Source organism: Chionomys nivalis, chromosome 16 (assembly GCF_950005125.1).
Source record: "Chionomys nivalis chromosome 16, mChiNiv1.1, whole genome shotgun sequence".
Classification (NCBI taxonomy): Eukaryota; Metazoa; Chordata; class Mammalia; order Rodentia; family Cricetidae; genus Chionomys; species Chionomys nivalis.
This window is the reverse complement of record NC_080101.1, coordinates 25968383-25991073: the sequence shown is the minus strand read 5'-3', so window position 1 is coordinate 25991073 and position 22691 is coordinate 25968383. Positions and strand designations below refer to the sequence as shown.

At 35.3% G+C, this 22691-nt stretch overlaps 1 protein-coding gene across 2 annotated transcripts in view; it reads left to right on the top strand.

Moving 5' to 3' along the window:
* Zcchc7 (zinc finger CCHC-type containing 7) overlaps positions 1 to 22691 on the top strand; it is a 161507-nt gene that overhangs the window by 5473 nt on the left and 133343 nt on the right. For both annotated transcript variants that reach the window (XM_057790991.1, XM_057790990.1), the window contains exon 2: positions 325 to 946. In XM_057790991.1, coding sequence (XP_057646974.1) covers positions 349 to 946 — 598 coding nt within the window. In that variant the 5' untranslated portion in view covers positions 325 to 348. The remainder of the gene's footprint in view (positions 1 to 324; positions 947 to 22691) is intronic.

Sequence of the window (22691 nt, the reverse complement as noted above, 5' to 3'; positions counted from 1 at the left end):
GCATTGTGATTCCTGTGGGGACTAAAACGACCCTTTCACAGGGGTCACCTATCAGATAGTTATAATATGATTTATAACAGTAGCAAAATTATAGTTATGAACTAGCAAGGAAAGGGTTGCAGCATTAGGAAGGTTGAAGACCACTCTTCTAGAGGATGATAACAGGATTTATAAACATGGAAAATTGATAGTCTTAGGAAAAATAAAAACATTTTAATATGCTAGGAAAAAGTGGTGGTCTTCAAAGTCAGCTCTGGGGTGATAGTAACTAACTAAACAAGATTGTAGCTTTTAAGTACCTTCTGGTATGACTTTCTCTTACAGCATTACAGCGACTGACTTTCCACAATGTTTGGCGGCTATGAGACTATAGAAGCATATGAAGATGATCTTTATCGTGACGATTCGTCTAGTGAGCTGAGTGTCGATAGTGAGGTGGAATTTCAGCTCTACAGCCAAGTTCATTATGCCCAGAGTCTGCATAATGCCGACAGGGAAAGAGGGTCTGAGGAAAAGAACTGTGAGAGTCCTGAGATACCAGGGGCTCAACCAAGTCAGAAGAACTTAGTCGTTCTTTCAGATAGTGAAGTCATCCAGTTATCAGATACATCGGAGGCCATCACATTATCTGATGAAGATAGTATTTATAGATGTGAAAGAAAAAATATTAAAGTCCAAGCACAAGAAAAGAGCCAAAGTCCTGCTTCTCCTCGTTCTAATACATTGGCTAAGAAACACAAGAGGGATAATGAGAAGCCTGAACTTGAAGAGAGATCAAGTGTGGTCCGAGAGGTCATGATCATAGAGGTCAGTTCAGAGGAGGATGAAAGTACCATTTCAGAGAATGAAAATGTGGAGAGCTGGATGCTACTGGGCTGTGAGGAAGATGATAAAGACAATGACATCCTTCTCAATCTTGTGGGATGTGAAAGCACTGGTGCTGAAGGTTAGTATCATACTGACTAGTTTGAAAAGTACTACCATCTCTATTAAAGGCAGACTGCTTTTCCTAATAAAAGACCAGTAGGGTCTTTCTTTCTTTTTTAAGATTTATTTATTCATGTATTTTATGTATATGAGTACTGTCTTTATGCATACCAGAAGAAAGAATCTGATCCCATTATAGGTGGTCATGAGTCATCATGTGGTTGCTGGGAACTGAACCCAGGTCCTCTGGAAGAGCAGTCAAGTGCTCTTAACTGCTGAGCCATCTCTCAAGCCCTGGGTCTGATCCATTTCGTTTCTTACTTTTTGGTCTTGTTTCTCATGAGATTCTCCTACCAGAGGCTACTCTAGTGGTGTTTTGTTCGAACATGATAAAGAATCTGTTAGAGTATCAAGGAAGCTGCTTGAACTGTAAAGCAAGTTCATAGCATTTCTTCATGTTTGACTCAAGTCATTGTGGACCAAAATCTTAGTTCTTTTCTCTGTTGACACAGGTGAGAGTACTCCATCTACTTTGCTTTGTGTTCTTATTTGGCCAGCTCTGTTGGAACTGCCTCTTCCGTGCTTTGCCTCTCCAGGAGTTAGCCAGATAACGAGTCCTGGAGTGCTACTACTAGGGTTAGTGTTTCAGGAACTCCAGATCCGGTAAGACAGGAGGTAGCGTAGTAGATTGGAGGAAAAAATGCAAATTTGAAGCACCACATTCTTGAAGGTGAAAGTTGTGATGTTTTTGCTCTCTTTGTTACATGTAGTCATCTGACTTAAAAGTTCCCTTCATTTTCCTCCCTTTGTGTCTAAAGGTAAGTCACTAACCGCCGATTTCTAAATGGTTTTATAATCTGCCCTGCATGTTAGTATTCTTGAGATGTCCTGTGACTCAGAGTATTTGGCTAGTATTTCAAGATTTAGTGCCTCCCTACTGTTTTCTGAGAAGATGATGACATTCAATATAGATCATGCTTGGGTCCCCAAGAAGTGTCAGACTTTTTTTCTTTTTTTAAGGAATCAGTTAGGCTTCCAATTTCTTAACTATTCGACCTTTTGTTGGGAAGTTGACTTGGATAGTTCTTTTTTTTTTTTTTAATATTTTATTTATTTATTATTTATACAGTATTCTGTCTGTTTGTATGCCTGCAGGCCAGAAGAGGGCACCAGACCTCATTACAGATGGTTGTGAGCCACCATGTGGTTGCTGGGAATTGAACTCAGGACCTTTGGAAGAGCAGGCAGTGCTCTTAACCGCTGAGCCATCTCTCCAGCCCCTTGGATAGTTCTTAAAGAAATAGGGGCTGAGGATATAGCTTATTTATTATAGAACCCATCTGTCATGTGTCAAGGCCTAGGTTTGATCTCCAACACCTTGTAAACCAGTTGTGGTGATATCACCTGTAGTCCGAGGCCAGTCTCAGATACAAGAGTCCCTGTCTTTAAAAAAAAAAAAAAAAAAAGACAGGAGGCCAGTAATTTGAACCTCAGAAGTTGAGAGCAAGAATTACTGCTAAGTCTTCTAATATTTCTAGAGGTAGAAGGTATATGATTTTTTTGGGATAGTACCATGACTTGAGAATAGAGAAATGGGAGCAGACAGTATAGGATGGTGAGTGCTGTGGTAGTCGTCCTGATGGTTGGAAGATGCCATTTCTTTAAAGCCGCCGATGGAGTCTTCTGTGCCTGTAGTTGTAGCTTTTGTATCTGGTGACTGAGAAAATATGTATTAGTAAGCAGCTGCTGATACTCTCTTACAAGACTTAGTGCTTTCTAATCACAACACTGTACATTGGTTAGTGCACATATGTGGAAGATAATCTTTATATGTGACTCGGTACCCAAGTTGTAATTAATTGTGTAACTCTATAGGAGTCTGACACTCAGATATTAGAATTCTTTACGCTAGCACATCAACAATAAAAGAATAAAAATATTGTATAGAAGTAATGTTCAGGCTGGGAGGTGGTGGTTAACACCTTTAATCCTAGCACTCGGGAGGCAGAGACAAGCAAATCTCTGTGAGTTCAAGGATAGTCTGATTTATAAGAGCTAGTTCCAGGACAGCTAGGGCTGTTACTTGGAGAAACTCTGTTTCGAAAAACAAAACAAAAACAAACAAACAAAAAAACTGAAGTAGTGTTCAATCAAAATTTGAAAAATAATGAACTTGTGAACTCACTTTGAAGGACTCCTTCTTTTTGGGGGAAGGGGTGGTCTAAGGTGACAGAAATCCAATGGTCCTCTCTAACTAGTTTCTTGTCAGATTCCTGTGTATTTCTTGCTGAGTATTTTGATTTGGTGCCTTATGTTATTTTAGCTTTAACATATTGAAGAGAAAGTTAAAATTTTGTACCAGGTTTCTGTTGGTTTTAGGATCTGCAGAGATGGTGAAGCTAAAGGGAGTGTATAGATAATTTGTAAAAACATGAAGTAGGCATTGACTTTATGGAAGAACTTGAAACTGGGGAAGGGTGGCCCTGAGAAAGAGAAGTTGCTAGCGATATGGAGGTAGTGGTAGAGGATGGACACAATGTGGCAGTGGAGTAGGAGGACAGTGTGGAGGCAGGGTTACCTTTCTCCTTTTGGATGGTGAGGAGACCCAGTTAGAGAGAAGGTGTCTATAAGAGGGCATTAGTAAGACAGGTTGTTGTTTAAAAAGTTTTAATAGAGGAAAATGTTTATTTACTTGTAAATTTTTACTTTTAAAAATTACATTTTTAGTTTTATCTCTTTGTGTGTTTATGCATGCATGTTGTGCATACATAAGTTTGGGCATGTGAATGTCATGGCAATCTTGTGGAGACCACCTTGTGGGTCCTGGGAATCCAACACAATTTACAGAGTGATTGCTCACTAAGCTGCCTCGCCAGCCATCATTCATTAAAATTGTGTAAGTGTTGGGGCATAGAAAGTAAGGGTGGTGCTAATAGAACTAACTGTAGATTTTGAGAACCCTGAGAAGAAAGGATTGAGTAAAATACAGAATGGCATGAGTACATGGAAGTGCACTTACTTTAAATGAGAGAGACAAATTGTTTATTTAACAGATAAATATAATAAGCTGAGTAATTTTCTAGAAATCTGAGCCATTGGAGTTAAGTCTCTCAAAATTCTAATGATAGATGTTGTTGAAATTTTGTGTTCTATAGACAAATACAATTAGTGAATTTGAACTAGTCCATAAGTATGGAAGACTATATAAATGCATATATTTAGTATTTTCCCTCTAGATATAATTTTACAGATAGTTCATAGGTGCCATAGATTTTTAGCAATCTCAGTATACATTTTTGTCCAAAGGAAGGGCTTTTACAAAATTTTCTCTTTAGCATGTTACAGTTGCCAGCATCACTATTCTTAAACTTTAGGACTGCTGTTAAATAAAATTAGGGAGATGTAACATAAGCTTTGTGATGTCATGATAGCTGATCTGAGAACTGGAGTGCTGGGATACCAGCCTCATCTCCCCGCTACATATCTCCCTAGTGTTCCTCTTCCACCTTCATGTCCTCCTCTTTTTAGTTTTTCAGACACTTGGATTATTTGATTTGATTTGGGCCTTTACATGTGCAGTTTTTCTTTTTGGATCAGTCTCTGCCTTGCCTGACTGATGCCTCTTTACCCTTCAGGTGTCAGTTTAAAGTTTACTGAATGAAGGACTGCTTCTAGTTTCTCAGTATTAGATGTCAAGAGTCTACACAGTTGACTAACTGTGACTGAGGTAGCTTATACAAAAAGCCCAAGTAGTTGTTCTTGTCTCTAATATAGTACTTTCTTTAGATATATTTTATTTGAGTTGGTGACATTTTGTAATCTACTAGTTTATGAGACAATCTTAAATCTTAAAAAGAAACAAACCATTGTGCAAGCAATTTATTTATTAAGGTATTGGGATTCAAGAGTTGTCACATAGTCCCTGTTTTAGAAGCTTTAAAATGCTTGATAATAGAGAAAACTCATTAATGTTGTATTTAGGTACATTTCTAGAAGAACAAGAGATGTTTATTTAAAAGGCTTCTCCGGTAGAGATAGATGGCTTGGTAATTTAGACCACTTGTTGCTCTTGCCTGAGTTCTGTTCCCAGAGTTTCCATGTTGATTTATAGCCATCTGTAGCTCAAGTTTCAGGGCATTCAAAGCCCTGCCCTGATTTCTGTGGGCACTAGGCATTCATATGGTGTACACGCACATATATGAAGGTGAAATATGAATACATATAAAATAAATCTAAATTTAAAAAGTAAAAAAACTCTGTAAAGTACTTGCAGTGCAAGCATGAGGACATAATTTTGTTCTCTAGCACCTGAGTAAAAAGCATGGCATGATTGCATGTACTTGTAATTCTAACACTGGGGAGGCAAAGACAGGCAGATCCCTGGGGCTTGCTGGCCAGATAGCTTAGTCTAATTGACAAGCACCAGATCCCAACAGGAGACTCTGTCTCAAAAAACAGTACAGTCAGTTCCTGAAGAACAACTCCCAGGGTTGATCTCTGGCCTTCATGCATGTGCACACATACACTTGCCCATCACACATGTGCACCTGCACATGAGCACACAGGGAGGCTCCGGAGGAAGAGTGGTGCCTGCAAATGAAAAAGCTTGCTAGCTTGGTGTTTTGTCTTCATGTATGTCTGTGCACCCTGTGTATGCCTGGTGCTTTCAGAGACCAGAGCAGGGCATCAGATCCCCTAGAACTAGAGTTATAGAGATTGGTAAGCCACCATGTGAGGGCTGGGAAACGGACTTGAGTCCTCTGGAAGAGTAGTTAACCAGTGAGCTATCTCTCTAGCCCCTTTATGCAGAGTTTTTGAAAGTAGAACATTTAAAAAATGTAATTTTGGCTTTTTATAGGGTGTCATCTTTTTTAATAGTGTGAGCATAAGAAAAGAATCAAATTGTTTAGTTTGGAATGATTAATAAATTAAGCTTTACTTTCTTTCAGTAGTTCTTCAGATCTCTAAGGTAGTATTTTCCTCCCTTTTTTTCATTCATCAACTTAATTACAATAATTACAGTTCTCATGACTTTCTAGACCTAATTGGTTATAAAAATGAGTTACCATTTGACACACTTCTCATGGATGTAGTTTAATATCTGTTTTACAATAAAAAAAAAATAGCCACATGCTAGAGCTTCAGTGACCAAGAGCATCCAGGAGTCCTCCCCAGTGTGTTCAGCTTTTGTAAGCCTGGACTACACAGTTCCTAAAGCTGCTTTGAGCTGTGTCTCTAGTTGTGCATGTCACCTTCCACTTAACTGTTGTAAGGGCATCTTTTTTTTTTATTTACTTTCTAATTAGCATAATGACTTGAGCTGTGTTATTCAGTTGTCGTAGGAAGAGAAGAAATAAAAATGTTCAGATTCAACTTTACTTGTGAATGGAGTGAAGTTTAAAAGCCTCTATGGCTATTGTTCAGCAGACTACAAATCTTATTGGAAACCCACAAAATCCGAGGCAGCTTTGGGTAGGATTTTAATAACACTGTGGAATGTTGCTATTGAGTATCATTAATTTAACTGTGATTTCGTGGTACAACCAGAAATTTTGGTATGTATTCTTTCAAAGTCAGTTTATGACTTTCAGTCTAAATTCATTTCATTGCTTAAAAAAAAAAATCATTGTTCAATACCAGGGAAGAGAATTAAATTTTGCTTCTGATTCTCATAGATGTACTAAATTCACTAGAAACTGCTCAGTGGAAAACTACCTTGATATATTTATTGAACTGGTGACAGTACAGTGCTATTTAAAATGTTACTTTATCTGTAGGTTTACTTACTGCTTTGGAATGGAGAAGCATAAAATTACGTGGACAACATTTTCATTCTTGTCAGAGGAACTTGAGTCCTGATGTGTTTAGGTGCAGTGTTTAAATGTAATTTTCACATAGCTTCTTGCTATAAAAATAACCTATTGTATATAAAAATCATTTGTATAATGTTATTAAGTATAACTGATAGGCATGATATTCTTATGGTCAGGATATAAATTTTATATGAATGACAAATGTTTAAATTATGAAATCTTTTTCAAAAGAAATACTGAACATTTGATCCTTTTTTCCATGAGATTGGGTACTCAGATAATTCCTTTATTTATAGATTTTATTTTTAAGACTTGGCTAAATTTATGTGAATTTCAAGTAATTTGTTGCTTTCTTAAATGCTCCCATTGTGGCTAGTAATGAAGCATTGATGGAAGTTTCTCTTTCTAAAAAATTTCCTTTGTTTCATTGCTTATCTTTGTTTGATTATGTATTAAAGGTTATTGTGGTTAAGATTTTGACATTTTCAGTTACTTGCCTGATTGCTGTTTCTTCTGCTAAGAATTAGAGATAACCATTTTAGTTGAGCAGACACCATGTGTAAGGCCACATTTTCTTTTAAAAATGTACAGAATACATAAAGGCATACCTTTGATTTTCCTTTTCATTTAAGTCTTGGTCCAGTCACGTTTTCTCTGGTGTCTTTGGTTTAATTCTAGAGATAAAAATTTACTTTGTAATACCCATTTGGATTCAAGGAATGGATGAAATAAATTATTTTAAGTAACTCTTATTCTGCTGAATGTGTAACTTTAATTTCTGGGACAAAGTCTTAACCTTAGAATTTCAGTTTTTGTCAGTTTTGAAAGTTAGTTCACTGCGAACACATTTTAAAGGAAGACAGCAAAACTGTGTGATAGTGAAATAGTTTGTGCCATTCTTTGCTTTAAGCTAGTCATATGCCCGCAGGTGAGAGAACAGCATTTAAGAAACTCAAGGGCTATCTATTAAGGAAACTGTTTTTTATTGGCAAGTTTCTTGAAGTGAGTCTGTCACATTCACTTTTGCTCTTTAACTGTAGAACACTTGTAAGAGAATTATCCACTCTAGAAAGACCTACCTTTCTAGAGAATTTTTCAACACCCGTATTTGTAGTTAATAAGGAATTCTGAGAATCAGGAAAGTTTGGTCATGGCTGATAAATGAGTTTGCTTAAGTCCTACAAGTGCTTTAAAAAAAAATCAGGTGAGAAATTCAGGATTATAGCAGATACATTTAACTGAAGGAAAGTGGTTTCTGAAGAGTTGTGGAACTACATTAACCCTGAAAGTCAGTCTTCACACTGCACCAGCTGTTCTCACGTGTTAAGTTGTCTGCTGTAAGCATAATGAATTTTTAGCAGACTTTTAGAAATAGTACTACTTTATACATTTAAGGAGAAATTTCATTTCCAGTAAAATTTCTTTGTTACAATAAGAACTTAAGCGATTTCTTCAGTTCCATACAGGCACGTATTTTGATCATTCTGTTGTCTATTCCTGCTCATTCGATTTGCTCTAGATGTCACACAGACTTTTGTGGTGAATATATCTAACTTAAATATTGTGTGTTTCAGTATTGCCTAATAGTCATTTAAACCTGATATCATGGGGTGTCAACTATTTGAAGAAGTTTACAACATCTAGTTTAAATGCTTCTGAGTCTTTAAGTTCTTAGTAAAAATTCACCAGGTAGTAGCTTGTAAAATTTTTGGGTTAATACCATGAGTCTTTTTGGTTATTTGTGCTTAAACTTTTCTATTTGAAATGTTTACATTTGGAAAATCATCATGATTGTCAGGTTTAACAAAAGGAATGTAATAGTCAAACCACAAACCATCTCATTTTAAACGGTGTTGGTTAGTTGAACTGACTCTATGTGAGCAGAGGCCCCGTGCTCTGCTGTGGGCTCATGCAACCACTTAGGGAGCGGGAGCAGCAGAGGCTTTATTTTATTGGGTGTTTTTATTCCTTTGATTATTTAACCTAGAAGATCACAGGTTTGTGTGCAAGCTTCTGAAGGAATATTAAGCAGTGAGAATGCTTTCTCTTCCTTTACATATGCCACATGCATGTGTGTATTTTAGCTAAAAAGGGAAAACTTAATCTTCTTTTGAATCTTGGTAGTTATTCTTACAAAAATTGATTAAACCAGTAAAGTTTGTTTAGGAATCTAAAAAGATCTCCAGTACGGTACCTGCAGCCTCAGCAGTCTCTCTGTGCAGATTCCCTGCCTATTGTCCCGCTCGCTCATTTAAATTTCCCATGGCTTTGGGTTGCAGACTTGGTTTTCTGCAAGAGTGCCCATGCTTATTTGGTCATATATTCTGAGTGACTTTTCTACTTTTTCTTTCTTCTTATTTTGTTGATTGCTAAGAGGACAGGGAATTTTTTTTTTTTTTAAATTCCAAAGTTATTTCTTTGTTAGAATTTCTTTTTTCCTCAGCCCATCTTTTTCTATGTTGTTTTGTTGTGCAGATTGGAAATTATGGTGTGGTACTTAAATCCATGGGGACTAGCAGAGAAAACCTCATTTTGTTCATGGTTTTGTTTTCTTAATAACAATAACAATTTAATTCCTGAACTATTGAGAAGTTTAAAATGTTAGGTTTATGCATGAAATTGATGAAAAGTTATTAATCCTGAAAATTTCTAATCATGCTCATTTTACTGTTAGAATGAATAATTATTTGTTGTTGAATCATTTTAATAGTAAAAATACTAATTGTCAGTAAGGAGTACTAGTGTGAAATTTTAGTTTAAATACTGTATACTAAAATACACCCTTGAAGTCAGTTGTAATCACATATGATTTCTTTTTATATTGAAAATTCGTTGTCTACACCATGTATAGACATTTGGATGTGCATTTACTTTATCAGTGATAACCTTGACCTTTTTATAAATTTGCCATTTTAAAGAATGCAGAACATGCTTATTTTCACTCAAAGGTGATTGATTTTGTTTTATGAAATAACAGCTTTATGCTGCCAAATGCTTAGTACTTAGAGAACTGTGGTGTGGCAGGTTAAATATCAAATAATTATTGTGTAAGTGAAAAATAAGAGAATCTAGTCCCAACAGCTTTACAAAATGTTTTTCTCATACACGACATGATACAGTATTATATGTTACTCTAATATATGATAAATAAAAGTTCTTTTGCCATTTAAAGGTTGTAATAATTTTCTGATTTAGCCCAGGAAAAATGATGTGATAAATTTTCAGTTAGCAGCCTGAAAAACACTTTCTGGTGATGGTAAATAGAAGGAAGAGGAGAGGCATTGTGATAATTTATCATTTTGGAATTTTTAATGTAGGTGATTTACATTATGGCATATCTAGTCATTTTTCTGGATATGGATCCTGAAGGAATGGCCATCCTTTCTGTGTTGAAAGAATGGTTTTTTGTTTTTTTTTAATTTGATAATTTTAGCATCTTAAATTACAGAATTCATGATTGCCAAGAAACAGCATTTTTATGTGTTGTTTTACTATTTTATATTTATCATTTCTCACATTCAATATTTTGATTTTACACTAATATTTTTATTGATATGAAATGAATTCTCAAGAAACAATTTATTTTAAAATTAGTTAATTTCAAAACAAGGAAATGTTTCCTACTATCTAACTAGTTGTTGATTATTCTAAATAAAATAGTCATTTGAATTTTTACTCTTTGATCATATAGTTATAGTCTTCATTAGTTTGTAAAATTATTCCCAGGATTCTGAACAATATTTAAAAGATACTTTCTAGTTGATCTTTGATATTTCTATCATTTTAAAATACAGCAATTTCAAATAGTACATCAAATCAGGATATATTCTATAATATAAAAGTAATAAGACTATAAAAGTATGCATCTTTAAAAATCCATTTTCATGGCAAGTGTAGCCCTCACTGTGTGTGAGCCCAGCAGCATAGCACTGCAGATTGACTGGAAGGAAGTCTACGAGGAGAGAAGCTGGGATGCTTAGTGCTGCTGAAGCCTCACAGGCAGCTGCCACACAACCTTTGTTTCTAAAGGTCATGATTGCTGTTGCCTTTCCCAGTCTTTATTTGCAATTCTGTTTTGTGGCATTTCTTTTTTATATTTTTTGTTCTCTTTTTCTTTTGGCAGTGGATGGGATGTTCTTTTAAAACTGAGTGGCAATATATATATATATATATATATATATATGTATATGTATATGTATATAGTAACTATAAAGTATACTGGAAATACTTTTATTTACTGTGGTATTTTTTCAGGCCAGAAAATGCTGTGACGGTAAGCTAATGAGTATAAAATTAATTAATTAATGAGTGCTTTGGAAACTGATTAGCTTTGGATTTTTCTGTTCTGAGTTACAATTTAAATTGGAGCTATTTGTGAACTAAGTCCTCTTACTGTGTTTCTGTGTTCCAGTTGTGTGTTGGTATTTCTTGAAAGATGATATTCCGTGAAATGAGAGAAAGGAGGAGATGAGAACAGAATAAAAATTGGGAAGGAAAACATATGTCCCAGGTGATCCTGTCTGACAGATGTAAGACTGTATCCATTATAGGCTTTCAGGGAGATGGAGTGCTGACACTCTAAAGTAGTAAAAGGGTTGACCGTGGTTGACAAGGTTTCATAGTGATAAGTATTAAAACTTTACTCTGGTCTTTATTCTAAATCAATGTAGGCTTTTAAGAATTGACAAAAATGCCTTGAAACTTATTCCTACTATCTAAAAAGTGATTGTACTTATAAAGCTTATTACCATGAAAATCTAAGTTATAGAAGGTCTATAAGAGTCTAGAAAGAGAAATGTAAAGCTTGATTTTTATGTTTTACTTTAGAAACCACCTATAATATATATTTATATGTAATTTAAATATATATAATTTATTTCTTAGAGTTGTAAGAATATCTGTTGGTTTTCAGCATTCAGAAAATCTTGAACTTCAGTTTTAAATATTGGTATAAATTGGAGCCTTATTTTTAAATTGCAGTTGGCTTTTAAATTTTTCTAATGATTACACTTTGTGAAATAGGACTACAGCCCTGGCCTTATTTTCAGGATATACATGCATAATTAGCAATATTAATACTAGAAGAAAACCTTGTGAAGTATGGCAGATTGTGTCCTTGATTATCCCCTTACTAGTAAGAAAGGAAAGTGAGTTGTTTGGTTTCTTAGTTGGGAGTTAAATTGTATTTTGGAAACGGATAAGAACGAAAAGCTATTTTCAGATGGGTTTGTATCTTGGCACTATAAGTTCTTTGAAGATTCATGTCATGAAAGCTTATGAGAATTCGAAAAGTATATTTTCATCTAATTGGCTGCTGAAAACACAATCAAAAATGTATAGTTTAATGATTGTTCTTACATGTCTTTTAGTTGATTTTGTTAATTTGGATGTCTTCTGAATTTGGTTTTTAAAGTTTCATATTCAGTAATGTTAATACTTGCATAAAATCTCATCGTTCCAATTATATTTCATCCAGGTATTTTATGAGCCTGCTATAACTACCTTAGCATTCTTTCTTGGGCAGGTGTAAGCACTGCTATATATTACAGTGTATGTGACCATTTCTAATTTGACCTGTTACTGTAAAGAAGGCTAACAAGTGTGTGTGACTAGCCCACCCCTTCTGGAGCAGTTGAAAACAGGCCTCCGAAGGCTCAAAGGAATTCTTTTAACTCCTAGCAGGGCCACGGGGTCAATGTCAGATTTAGTCATGCTGTTATTTTAGCCCAGTGGTCCAGAGAGATGACTGAAAAGTGAGTCTTTTATTTCTTTTTCTGTGTGGTTATTAACAGGATTAAATGTAAGCCATTGTGTACTTAGTACCAATTAGTTTCTCATCTGAGAGGTTCATTAGGATTTTTTGTCAGCCTTGTTCTTGTAATATTTGTTTTATTGTTTGATTATTTAAAGGGCTGGATGGGCTAAAGAAAAGTTTTCTAGCATGCTTTGCTGGTCATTGAGAATTTTAATAAACAGTTAATTTTCTTGATTTAACTCTTGATTAAAAATGGACTGTACTGAAAACGGACATGAAAATGGGAACGTTAAAGTATTTAAAATTTCCTTTTTTTTTTTTTGGTAGTTTCTGTAGTCTCCAAAAGGGATAATTTTAATATATCAAATACTATTTTAAGTTTTTAGAAATCTACTTCATATTTGTATGCATATTTCTTAAGATTATGTTCATTTTCTTGTGAATATATAATTTATCAGGAGGAATGTATATAAAGAAGCCCCAAAGTGTAAAACCCTTTCTTTTCATTTTCTATGTTTGAGCTACTAAAGCAGAATGTAAGAATTCTAGAGTAAAGATAATTATTACCAGGTATAAGCAAACCTTAACCTAAAAAGAAGGAATCTGAAGGTTAATTCTTTATGCTGTTATAAATGAGTAAAAATGGCAGATTTCATGAGTTCAGAAAAATGAAATATACCCAACTTTTTTTAGTTGCTTATTATGTTGATGATTGCTTTTAAAACTTTGAAGTAAAAAGTCTTATTAAAATTAGTGCATTATCAAATAATTTCTCACTTAGCATATTGAGATATTTTGGTAAAATTTTGGACAGAATTATTCTAACAAGTTGGATTGGCAATGGTGATCTCATCTAAAAGCAAGTAGTATAACCCAACTTAAAAAGTAGGTTGTCTGCTAGTTCATAATTTTGTATAGATACAGATAGGTATGAGCTTTGTACTTGAAGGACACAGCATGTATTTGCATATGCATTCACCCCTTGGGTAGATGGATAAGTGCTTTATACAGTTTAAATGCTAGAAATAAGAGCAATTTCGGCAAATGTGATTACTGTTTGAACTGAACTGTTAGGAATTGCTTAATCTCAGATTGTTTAATGTGTCATATTAGATTATACAGTTGTTTTAAAGACTTGCTATATACCAAGATTACTGTGGAATAGAGTCTATACGATTTTATGATACAACTCCTGAAATACAGCTTTCCCCCACCCACACTGGCTAGCCTTTAGGATTGCAATTTAGGATTTGTGAATCGAATTTTTTAGGAAAAACATTTCTATAAAAATGTATATATGCTGTTTTCTTACTTTTCTGTTTAATTGAAATTGAAAAATGCGTAGATTTTCCCAATGAAAGCTTGGAACAAAGTGTATGGTATCTGTATAAAGCTGCCTGAAGATTTTCTAGGAACAGGAAGTAAATAACAGTGGCTTCCTCTTGTGATTTGTCGTTCATTGCATAGGGAAGCAAGTAGCTTTTACAGATAAAACATGTAGTTTGTCAGCATTTTCTTGAGATCTTCAGAAAATAAGAGGTCAGTCATTGGTGTAATAGCATGGCAGTACGGAAAAATACCAAGTTCTATTTTACCTTTCTGCATTTGACTTCAAAGGAAATAGAAAGAAGTAGAATAGATATTAAGTTGAAAATCAGTATCTGACTCAGTATCAGATTCACTTCTGAATTAGTAGAAATTAATTTGAATCAGTATTCTTATTGTTCTGCGTAATACTTTTTAGACAAAGCAAGCATTACCCCTTTGTTATTTTTCTCTTATTTGATATTTAACTTTTAAATAACTTCTTTTTTTTTTTTTTTTTTTTTTTTTTTTTTTTTTGGTTTTTTGAGACAGGGTTTCTCTGTAGCTTTGGAGCCTGTCCTGGAACTAGCTCTTGTAGACCAGGGCTGGCCTCGAACTCACAGAGATCCGCCTGCCTCTGCCTCCCAAGTGCTGGGATTAAAGGCGTGCGCCACCACCGCCCGGCTTAAATAACTTCTTATTTGGGTGTCAGTACCTGGTACATAGTAGTTCTAGGTATTAACATTCAACACGAAATATAAAAAGTGGATGAAACTGGAAAATAATATATTGAAGAGATAATCCAGGTTCAGAATGTCAGATACCACATGTTCTCTCTTAGAGTCTAGCTTCTAATTTTATATATGTGTATTTATGTGGGGATGAGCATGGATATGCCAGGAAGACAGAAAGGTGCTCATGAAAGGGGGAAAATAGACCTCAAGGGAGGAGTGTGGAAAGGGTAGCAGAGCACACGTGATATGGATGTGGACAGGAAAATACTGGGGGATGAAGGGAACATGGGTGGGTCAGGAGGTAGGTATCAACCAAAACTAAGTATGTATGAAATTGCATAAGAAAATCCATTATTTTTGGATGTTAATAAAAAATGAAAAATATATCATGAAAGGACAAGCTGTAGTAAAGATACCTCATCAGGCTCTTGTGCGTTAGGGCCCCTCATGCAGTAGTGGCTGCGTAGGCGGTTGACGCCTGCACGCGTGAACAGTTGTCCTATTAGCTGTCTCGCTCTTCTGTTGTCCAGTGTGCTGCTCGAACAAATAGTAGGCATTGTAATGGGATTGGTGAGTGCTAAGTAAAAATTACTTTTATATAATACTTTTCTATTTAAATAAAAGCCTACCAAATGTAGCGAAAATAGGTTGAAAATATTTAATATTGGGTGGTATAGAGATGTAAGTTCATTATTTATGATATCAATTAAAACAAAGGAAAAGTATAAACCTAACATGATAACTGAGAGTTGTGTGACCAGAATAAAAACTGGATTAGTTTTTAAATTTTCAGGCTAACTTTTATATAGAGTTATATATATATATACTGTGCTTTTGATTAAGTGTCTCAGATACCACTAATGTTTTAGTATATAAAACTTACAACTGATTTTTTAATAAAAACTAAATATTTGTGCCATTTGTCTTTAACAAAATATTTGATAGGTTTTATTTAAAAATTTTAGCACATTGCTTAAAAGGTATAAGATAGCTACTTATACACTATGATGTTGTTAATGGTTCAATAAGGCTGATTGGCCACTGGAACAATAGGCTTGAAAATCCTGAATATTGGTCAGCAAATTTTACCAGGACTTATTTATTTCTAGAATCTATTATAACATTGGAGTTTGATTAAAAAGGAAATTTTACTACATTGAGATTTATTAAGCTCCATTTAATGATGTTTATGTTTTTTTTAATTTGGTATCTCTAGCTGTAAGTAATTGTTTCTTCTTATTTCGGTATCAGAAATTATGTTTACTTTGTTACTTTTACTATTTAATAATTTAATTATCAAGTCTGTAAACTTTTTGGTTATCTTTTACTGATGGAGAACCAAGACATAATCTGAGACAAAAGATAACCAAAAAATAAGATTCATATCTATTTATTTTAATCAACAAATAATCAGGCCTACTGTATTACTCTGTAATATGTTCTAGATGAGACGTGTATCTTGTCATGTTGTAGAAGACAAGAGTTGTGAAAGAAAAATCTAGAGGTGGAGACTATCGGGTAATGGGTTGGGGGACGGTAGATTATCATTTCTGACAGGACACTTGTTCCTCAGATTCCTAGTGTTTATCTGGAGAAGAAGGCTATAGAATTTATCAAAAATTTTAAGATTTGTCTTTTATTTTGGCATTGAAAGGTTTCATTCTTGCTATGAAGATAGCCCTTTATGAATTGAGACATTAGTTTCTTAAGCTACTGTTTCACATTCCCAATTTGGGATTTGCCACAGATTTGATTGATGTTTAAGAGAACTTTGTTTTTCTTAAGAGGAGTCATATGTTTCTTAAATTTGATACACAAATTTTTATTAATTTGTCCTCTTTGAACAACAAACATTCAGATTGATATCATGAAAGTAGGTGGCCCAGAGGATATGAGTGGGAAGGGACTCATTGGGGATTAATTATAACTATCTCTTTTCTAGGGTTCTGTGGAGTAGTCAAGGCCTTGTGTAATTGGTTGCTTTTGGATTCCCAGTTTTACTTTCTGTCAGCACTTTTGCAATGAATTAACTGTCTAAATAAGTTAACTGAGCCCGTTATCTTGTAGAATATGTGTAGGGTGTGTCATAGACTCGGGGCTTCTTAGCAAAGAACAAGTGAGTACCTTATGATTTATTCTCTGTAAGAACATTTTAGTTCTGTAATGTATGCTTAAAATATAGTAAATTTAAGAATATTTGTAGTAAAGGTCTTAAATATTGTACTGTTTTTGGGGAAAAAAGCATTATAAGTAAGCTTTCCCTTCTAAAAAAAATATTTAATGGAAAAAAAATCCCCTTTCCCTTACCAATCAAACAAAACTGATCAAAGTAAGAATGGCTTTTGGTTATACATATTCTGAAATCTGTTCAAGCTTTTAGAATGTGAAAATTCCTTGGAAACTGCTGTTTTCCATGGGGGATATTTTGCCCTGGGAGTAGAGGTTAGATGACATTATTTGCTTATATCTTACTTAGAATAGCTCTAGAGTATCTTTTTTCTTAGTTCCTTATGGTATTCTGCATAGAACACATTTTGTTACTATAATGGTTCTATAATAATTCTTGTGTCAACTTAGCATCATTTAAAACATATTTTTAGTTGTTTTTGATCAATGGATACTTTAAATGGCTAATAGGAACAAAAAGTGCAGTATTGTTTTCTCCTTTCTTCCTTCCTTCCTTCCTTCCTTCCTTCCTTCCTTCCTTCCTTCCTTCCTTTCTTTCTTTCCTTCTTTCTTTCCTTCTTTCTTCCTTTTTTTCTTTCTTTCTTTTCAAAGCTCTGAGCATTTGCAAGCGCCTTGTAATTTCCTATGTGTGGAAACTCCAAAACAGGAGAAACTGCTGAAAGACTCCCGAAGACACCACTGCCTGACTGCAGACATTTTTAAGAAGTCACTGGCTGTAATGAACACAGCCTTTAATGGCAGTTTTTCCTCTTCTTTTCAGAGAATGTGACAGAGTGTCATTAAGGTTTTAGAAATGAATGCTCCTGAGGAGAGGAGGATCACAGGGACCACAGTGATGCCCAGTGTGTGGCCGGGATGGGGGTGGGGCTCAGTTAGGCTCTTTTTAGGTTTTTAATCAGGTGTGGGGGTGGGGGTGGAGAGGAAGGAAGGGAAAGGGAATAGACCAGAGCAGTGGGCACCTGTACACCCGAGGATTTTACTTTTTCAGTGATGTAGATGTTGAATTTGTTGGGTTTGATGTAAAAAGGGAAGCCAAACTCTAGGTATGTTGAAAGCCAATAAACAATCAGCCTTAACTATCTATATTTGGAAACATGATTTCTCTTTGAATTTAACAAATGTTTGAATATATTAAATCTGAAATTTCATTTAAATTGTAATTCCACTTTTGCTTTGAGGATCCTGTTTTAACCTATTGTTCTTTTATATGGTGACAGTAATTGCCCTTGAGGTGTTCTGCAGGTAAATCAGATTGTATCACAAAAGAGGGCAAATAATAAATGTAGGCTAGAACAGCTATTTCTTAGAATAGGAACAGAAAAGCTTGCTTTCTTGTTTTGCCTCAAACATTGTAATACTATCTAAAAGACATTTCATCACTTATAAATACGATCGTTTTTAAAGCAGGGTAGAGGACAGAAAGAGATTATTCCAAAATAATCGCTCAGCCTTTCTTCTTTTCGGTTTCTTAAACACTTGTATTTAACGACTAACGTTTGCCATCCATGTAGTGTTCCGTGTTGCTTTTAAGATTACAATGCCTGCACGGTGCTTCTTTTTCTTGTCTTGTAGGTCATAACAGCCTTTCTGAGCAGGTGTTTTCTTTCCTACGAATCCCTGTAGTACTGAAATTTATAAGCATGTAACTTATTTATCCCTTCACTTTTTCCTATTAAAATCAGAAATTTCTATAAGGATTATGATTTTGTAGCTTAGTGATAAAGAACTTGCCTGGCATACATGTAAAGTCCTGGGTTCAGTTTCCAGCACATTCTTATCCCCAAGAAACAAATGACTGGTATACTTTATATCTGTTTTCTGTGAGAATCACTATGTAAAATGATCTTTCTACACTTGGAATTTTACTTGGAATCTTTTTTAATTTATTAGATTTTTAAAAAAAATACCAATCCAAGTTCCCACTCCCTCCCCTCCTCTCATTTCCTCCACACACCCTCCCATCCTACCCACATCCAATCCTCAGAGAGGGTAAGGCACATTGTTTTGTTTTTAAAACTGACTTTGAAAAGGGTAGCTTTTGCTTCTTTTTCATAGCTATGTAGGGTTATGAAAAACTATAAAGTAATTTTCATATGTTAAGTATTTGAAAAATTATTTTCCTTTCGCTTTGAGAAGATAATCAGAGCTTTGTGGACTTCAGAGAGCTTGGCTTTTGTGGACTGTTTTTTAGCTTCTTGCCGGTAGCTGAGTGCTTCACTGAGCCCTGGCCATTGTATATCTGATACAAAATAAAAACTCTAGAATGTTTCCCTTTCTTGTAAATGAGAGTTGAGACCAATAATTCTCCAATCTGTCCTGAGAATTTGGACTTATGAAGACGGAATTAGAGAATTCCCATCCTAAGGAGCTCTACAGCAAGGTTTCTATTTATCTATACAAGATTAAATAACCTTTCGGGAATTTTTTAGGATTATTATGTACTTCATTCTTCCCATGTGCTCTGTTTGTCTTTCCTCTGCTGAACTGTACAAAGAAAGGGTCATTCTCATTGCATCTTTTCAAGTATATGTACTAAAATATGTTATGTATTATTGATGTTGATAGTCATGGTCATCTGGCTAAGGTAGTATTCGGGCTTTAAAAAATATTTTACTCATTAAATTGTGTGTGTGTGTATAAGATTGTGTGTTGAGAGAGTGCTCGTGTTATATGGAGGTCAGAGGTCAGCTCAGTGGTGTCACTTGTCTCCTTCCACTTTTATGGGACTTTCAGAGGTAAACTCATGTTTCCAAGGAGTAGTGTGTTTGGCTCTGCCTCCTTGAGGGTAGAGTATGCATAAAAATGGCTTAATGGCTTAACTCATCTATCTGTTCTTCCCCATTCCTGTTTTTGTTTGTTTGTTTTTTTGTTTTTTGAGATAGGGTTTCTCTGTAAAGCCCTAGCTGTCCCAGAACAAGCTCTGTGGTCCAGGCTGGCCTTGAACTCAGAGATCCTCCTGCCTCTGCCTCCCAAGTGCTGGGATTAAAGGCGTGTACCACTGTTGCCCAGCCCAGTCTTCACTTTTAATATATGATAATTTATACTTTGGATTCTAACCCAGCCTGCCTCCCTACCTGCCCTCCCTCCCTCCCTCCCTCCCTCCCTACCCTCCCTCCCTCACCTCCCTCCCTTGCTCCCTCCCTCCCTCCCTCCCTCCCTCCCTCCCTCCCTCCCTCCCTCCCTCCCTCCCTCCCTCCTTCTCTCTCTGATTTGACTTTTGAGACAGGGTTTTTCTGTGTAGCCTTGGCTGTCCTGGAACTTGCTGTATGGACCAAACTGTCTTCAAAATCACGGAGGTCCTCCTGCTGCTGCCTCCTGAGTGCTGGGTTTACAGGTATGCATCACCATACCTGTCTCTTTTTCTCTAAACTGTTCTGGTCTTGATGTTTGGGAGTGCATTGATGTGATTTATATTTCTTTGACATGCCCCCACCATTTCTTACTCTCTCAGGTGGTAGTTACTACATTTTGATATGCCATCTTTATTCTCTTCTCTAAGTACTTGTGTGTATTTCATTAACTGTTAGTTCAAAGAATATTCTGTTTGGTACTGCTTGTTATGATGGGTTAACGTCCCTTTAGTCTACAGATACATATTGGGTACTTTTGTTAGACACTAGATGGTCTTACAGAGGTCATTGAGATTGGAGTTCCTGTCAAAGCTATCACCATGTAGTCTGCTTCCCATCTTAGATTATGTAGCAAAGTGGTCCCAACTTTCCTATGGTTCACCAGACTCCCCTTGCTCTTAGTTTGACTTTATTAAACGTTCATGTTTATTAGCTATTAATTTTTATCTTTGCTCTTTTTTGTAGAGATTCGCTCAAAATCTTTCATGTCTCTATATTGGGGTGTACTTCATCCTCTAGTTCTTTTAATGACTCCTTTGGTTTAAGCTTTGATTTTCCTTTGTTCTTTTCTTTCATTCATCCTTTTTCCTTTTGCCAACTCTTCTTAATTTTCTCAAATATTTATTTGAATTAAATCTCTCCCTCTTTTTAAAATTTGAGCTAGTTTTCCAAAATTTCTTAAAGTACGTATGTATATATTTGGATATATTTGGACTGTAAGGCGGGAGGAGACAGGAGCTCAGATGCAATCTCAGGATTTGTAGAGACAGGAACAGCCCTATAGTCTGAGCATTGGTAGAGTAAAGAACCAATGGTTGGCTGCTCTGCTTCTCTTATACTTCAGCTTTCGACACTGATAGCTAGCTGACTCTGGGCTTTATTATTAAGAACAATTAGAATTCATACTACACAGAACATTTAATCATTAGCAACAAGAAACTCTCAGTTTACTCCCTCCGTCCTAACTGAACCAGTTGAAAAAGATGCATGCCAAGTGTATGTTGTGCATATTCCAAAGAACATGGATGTGAAGCTATCTCTTTAAGAGAAATATCTATTAGATTTGGTGGATCATTTGCTACTTTTCAGGTTTTTTGAGAAATTTCCATACTTTTTCTTACAATGGCTGCACTGGCATGTACACAGGTTCCCTTTTCTTCACATCTTTAGCAACCCTTGGTGTCTTTATCTTTTGAATATGAGCCATCTGAATAGGAATGAGGTGACATCTCAGGGTAGTTTTAAACTTCATTTCCCTATGATTAGTGATAATGAGCACCTTCATGTATTTTTTTAGCCAAGTATATTTATGTTTTCTTGAGAAAGATGGTCTATTCAGGCTTTTTGACCATTTTCAACTGGGTTATTTGTGTTATTATTCTAAAGGCTATCTGTTCCTTACATGTTTTGTACACTAGATCACATAAATGGTTTACAAAAACATTGTTTTCTCACTACATAGGTAATTTTTTATTTCATTTCCTTTGTTGATCAAAAATGTTTTAATGTCGTTCCACTTTTTACTTTGTTTTTGTTCTCTGTGCCTTGGGTGTAATATCTAAGGAATCAATTGCTAAGGCCACTGATAAGAGCTTTCATCCATCTCTTCTAATACTTCTAGCTTCATGTCTTACATTTAGGTCTTTAATACATTTTGAGTTAGTTTTTATGTACCACTCAATTTCTTTCTTTTTTAGGTAGATATCCAGATTTCCTAACAACATTTATTTAGAGACTAACCCTTTGTCAAAGATTAGCTGACCTTCATGGGATAGATTTATTGCTGAGCTCTTTGGCACCTATGTCTTTGTGACGGTTCCATTCTGTTCTGACCACTTTAACTTTAAAACATACTTTGAAGTCATGTGAGATGATGACTCCACTTTTGTTCCTTCTCCACACTGCTTTGGATATCTGGGGGTCTTTGCTGGTTCCCTATGAATTTTAGAAATGTTTTCATTTCTATAAAAAAATAACAACAAAAAAGTCACTGGAACTCTGTCAGGTATTTCAATGAATCCATATAGATTATATAGTATGGATATTTCGACATTAAATTTTCTTGCGTATGAACCCAGGATTTCTTTATCTCTGTATAAACACACACACAGAGAAAGAGACAGGGCAGACAGGGACTCAAACTCCTTCAATAATTTCTCTCATGGATGGTTAAGTTTCCATGAAGTCTATCATACATGGGGCCAGAAAGAAGGCTCAGCAGGTAAAGGTGCTTGCTACCAAACCTGAAGACCTGAGTTTGATTGTCAGAACCCACTTGGAAGAAGAAGAAAACCAACTCCCATAAACTGCCCTTTGATCTCTACTGTGTTATGACACATATATACACACATTTATGCACAAATAGATGTTATCACACTTTCTTGCCACTCTTCTGATGCTATTAGCCATGAATTATTTCTTAGCTTCCTTTTCTGAAAGCTCACTGTTAGTGTGTGGAACTAGAACGGAGTTTGGACACTGTTTTGTACTCCTGTTTCTGTACTGACCTCACTTATTCTGTCAGTAGTAGTCTTACAGGGTTTCCACATGCAAACACTATCAGAAAATGATTTATTTTCCAATTTTGATATTATTGCCCTTTCTCCTTTACCTGACTCGA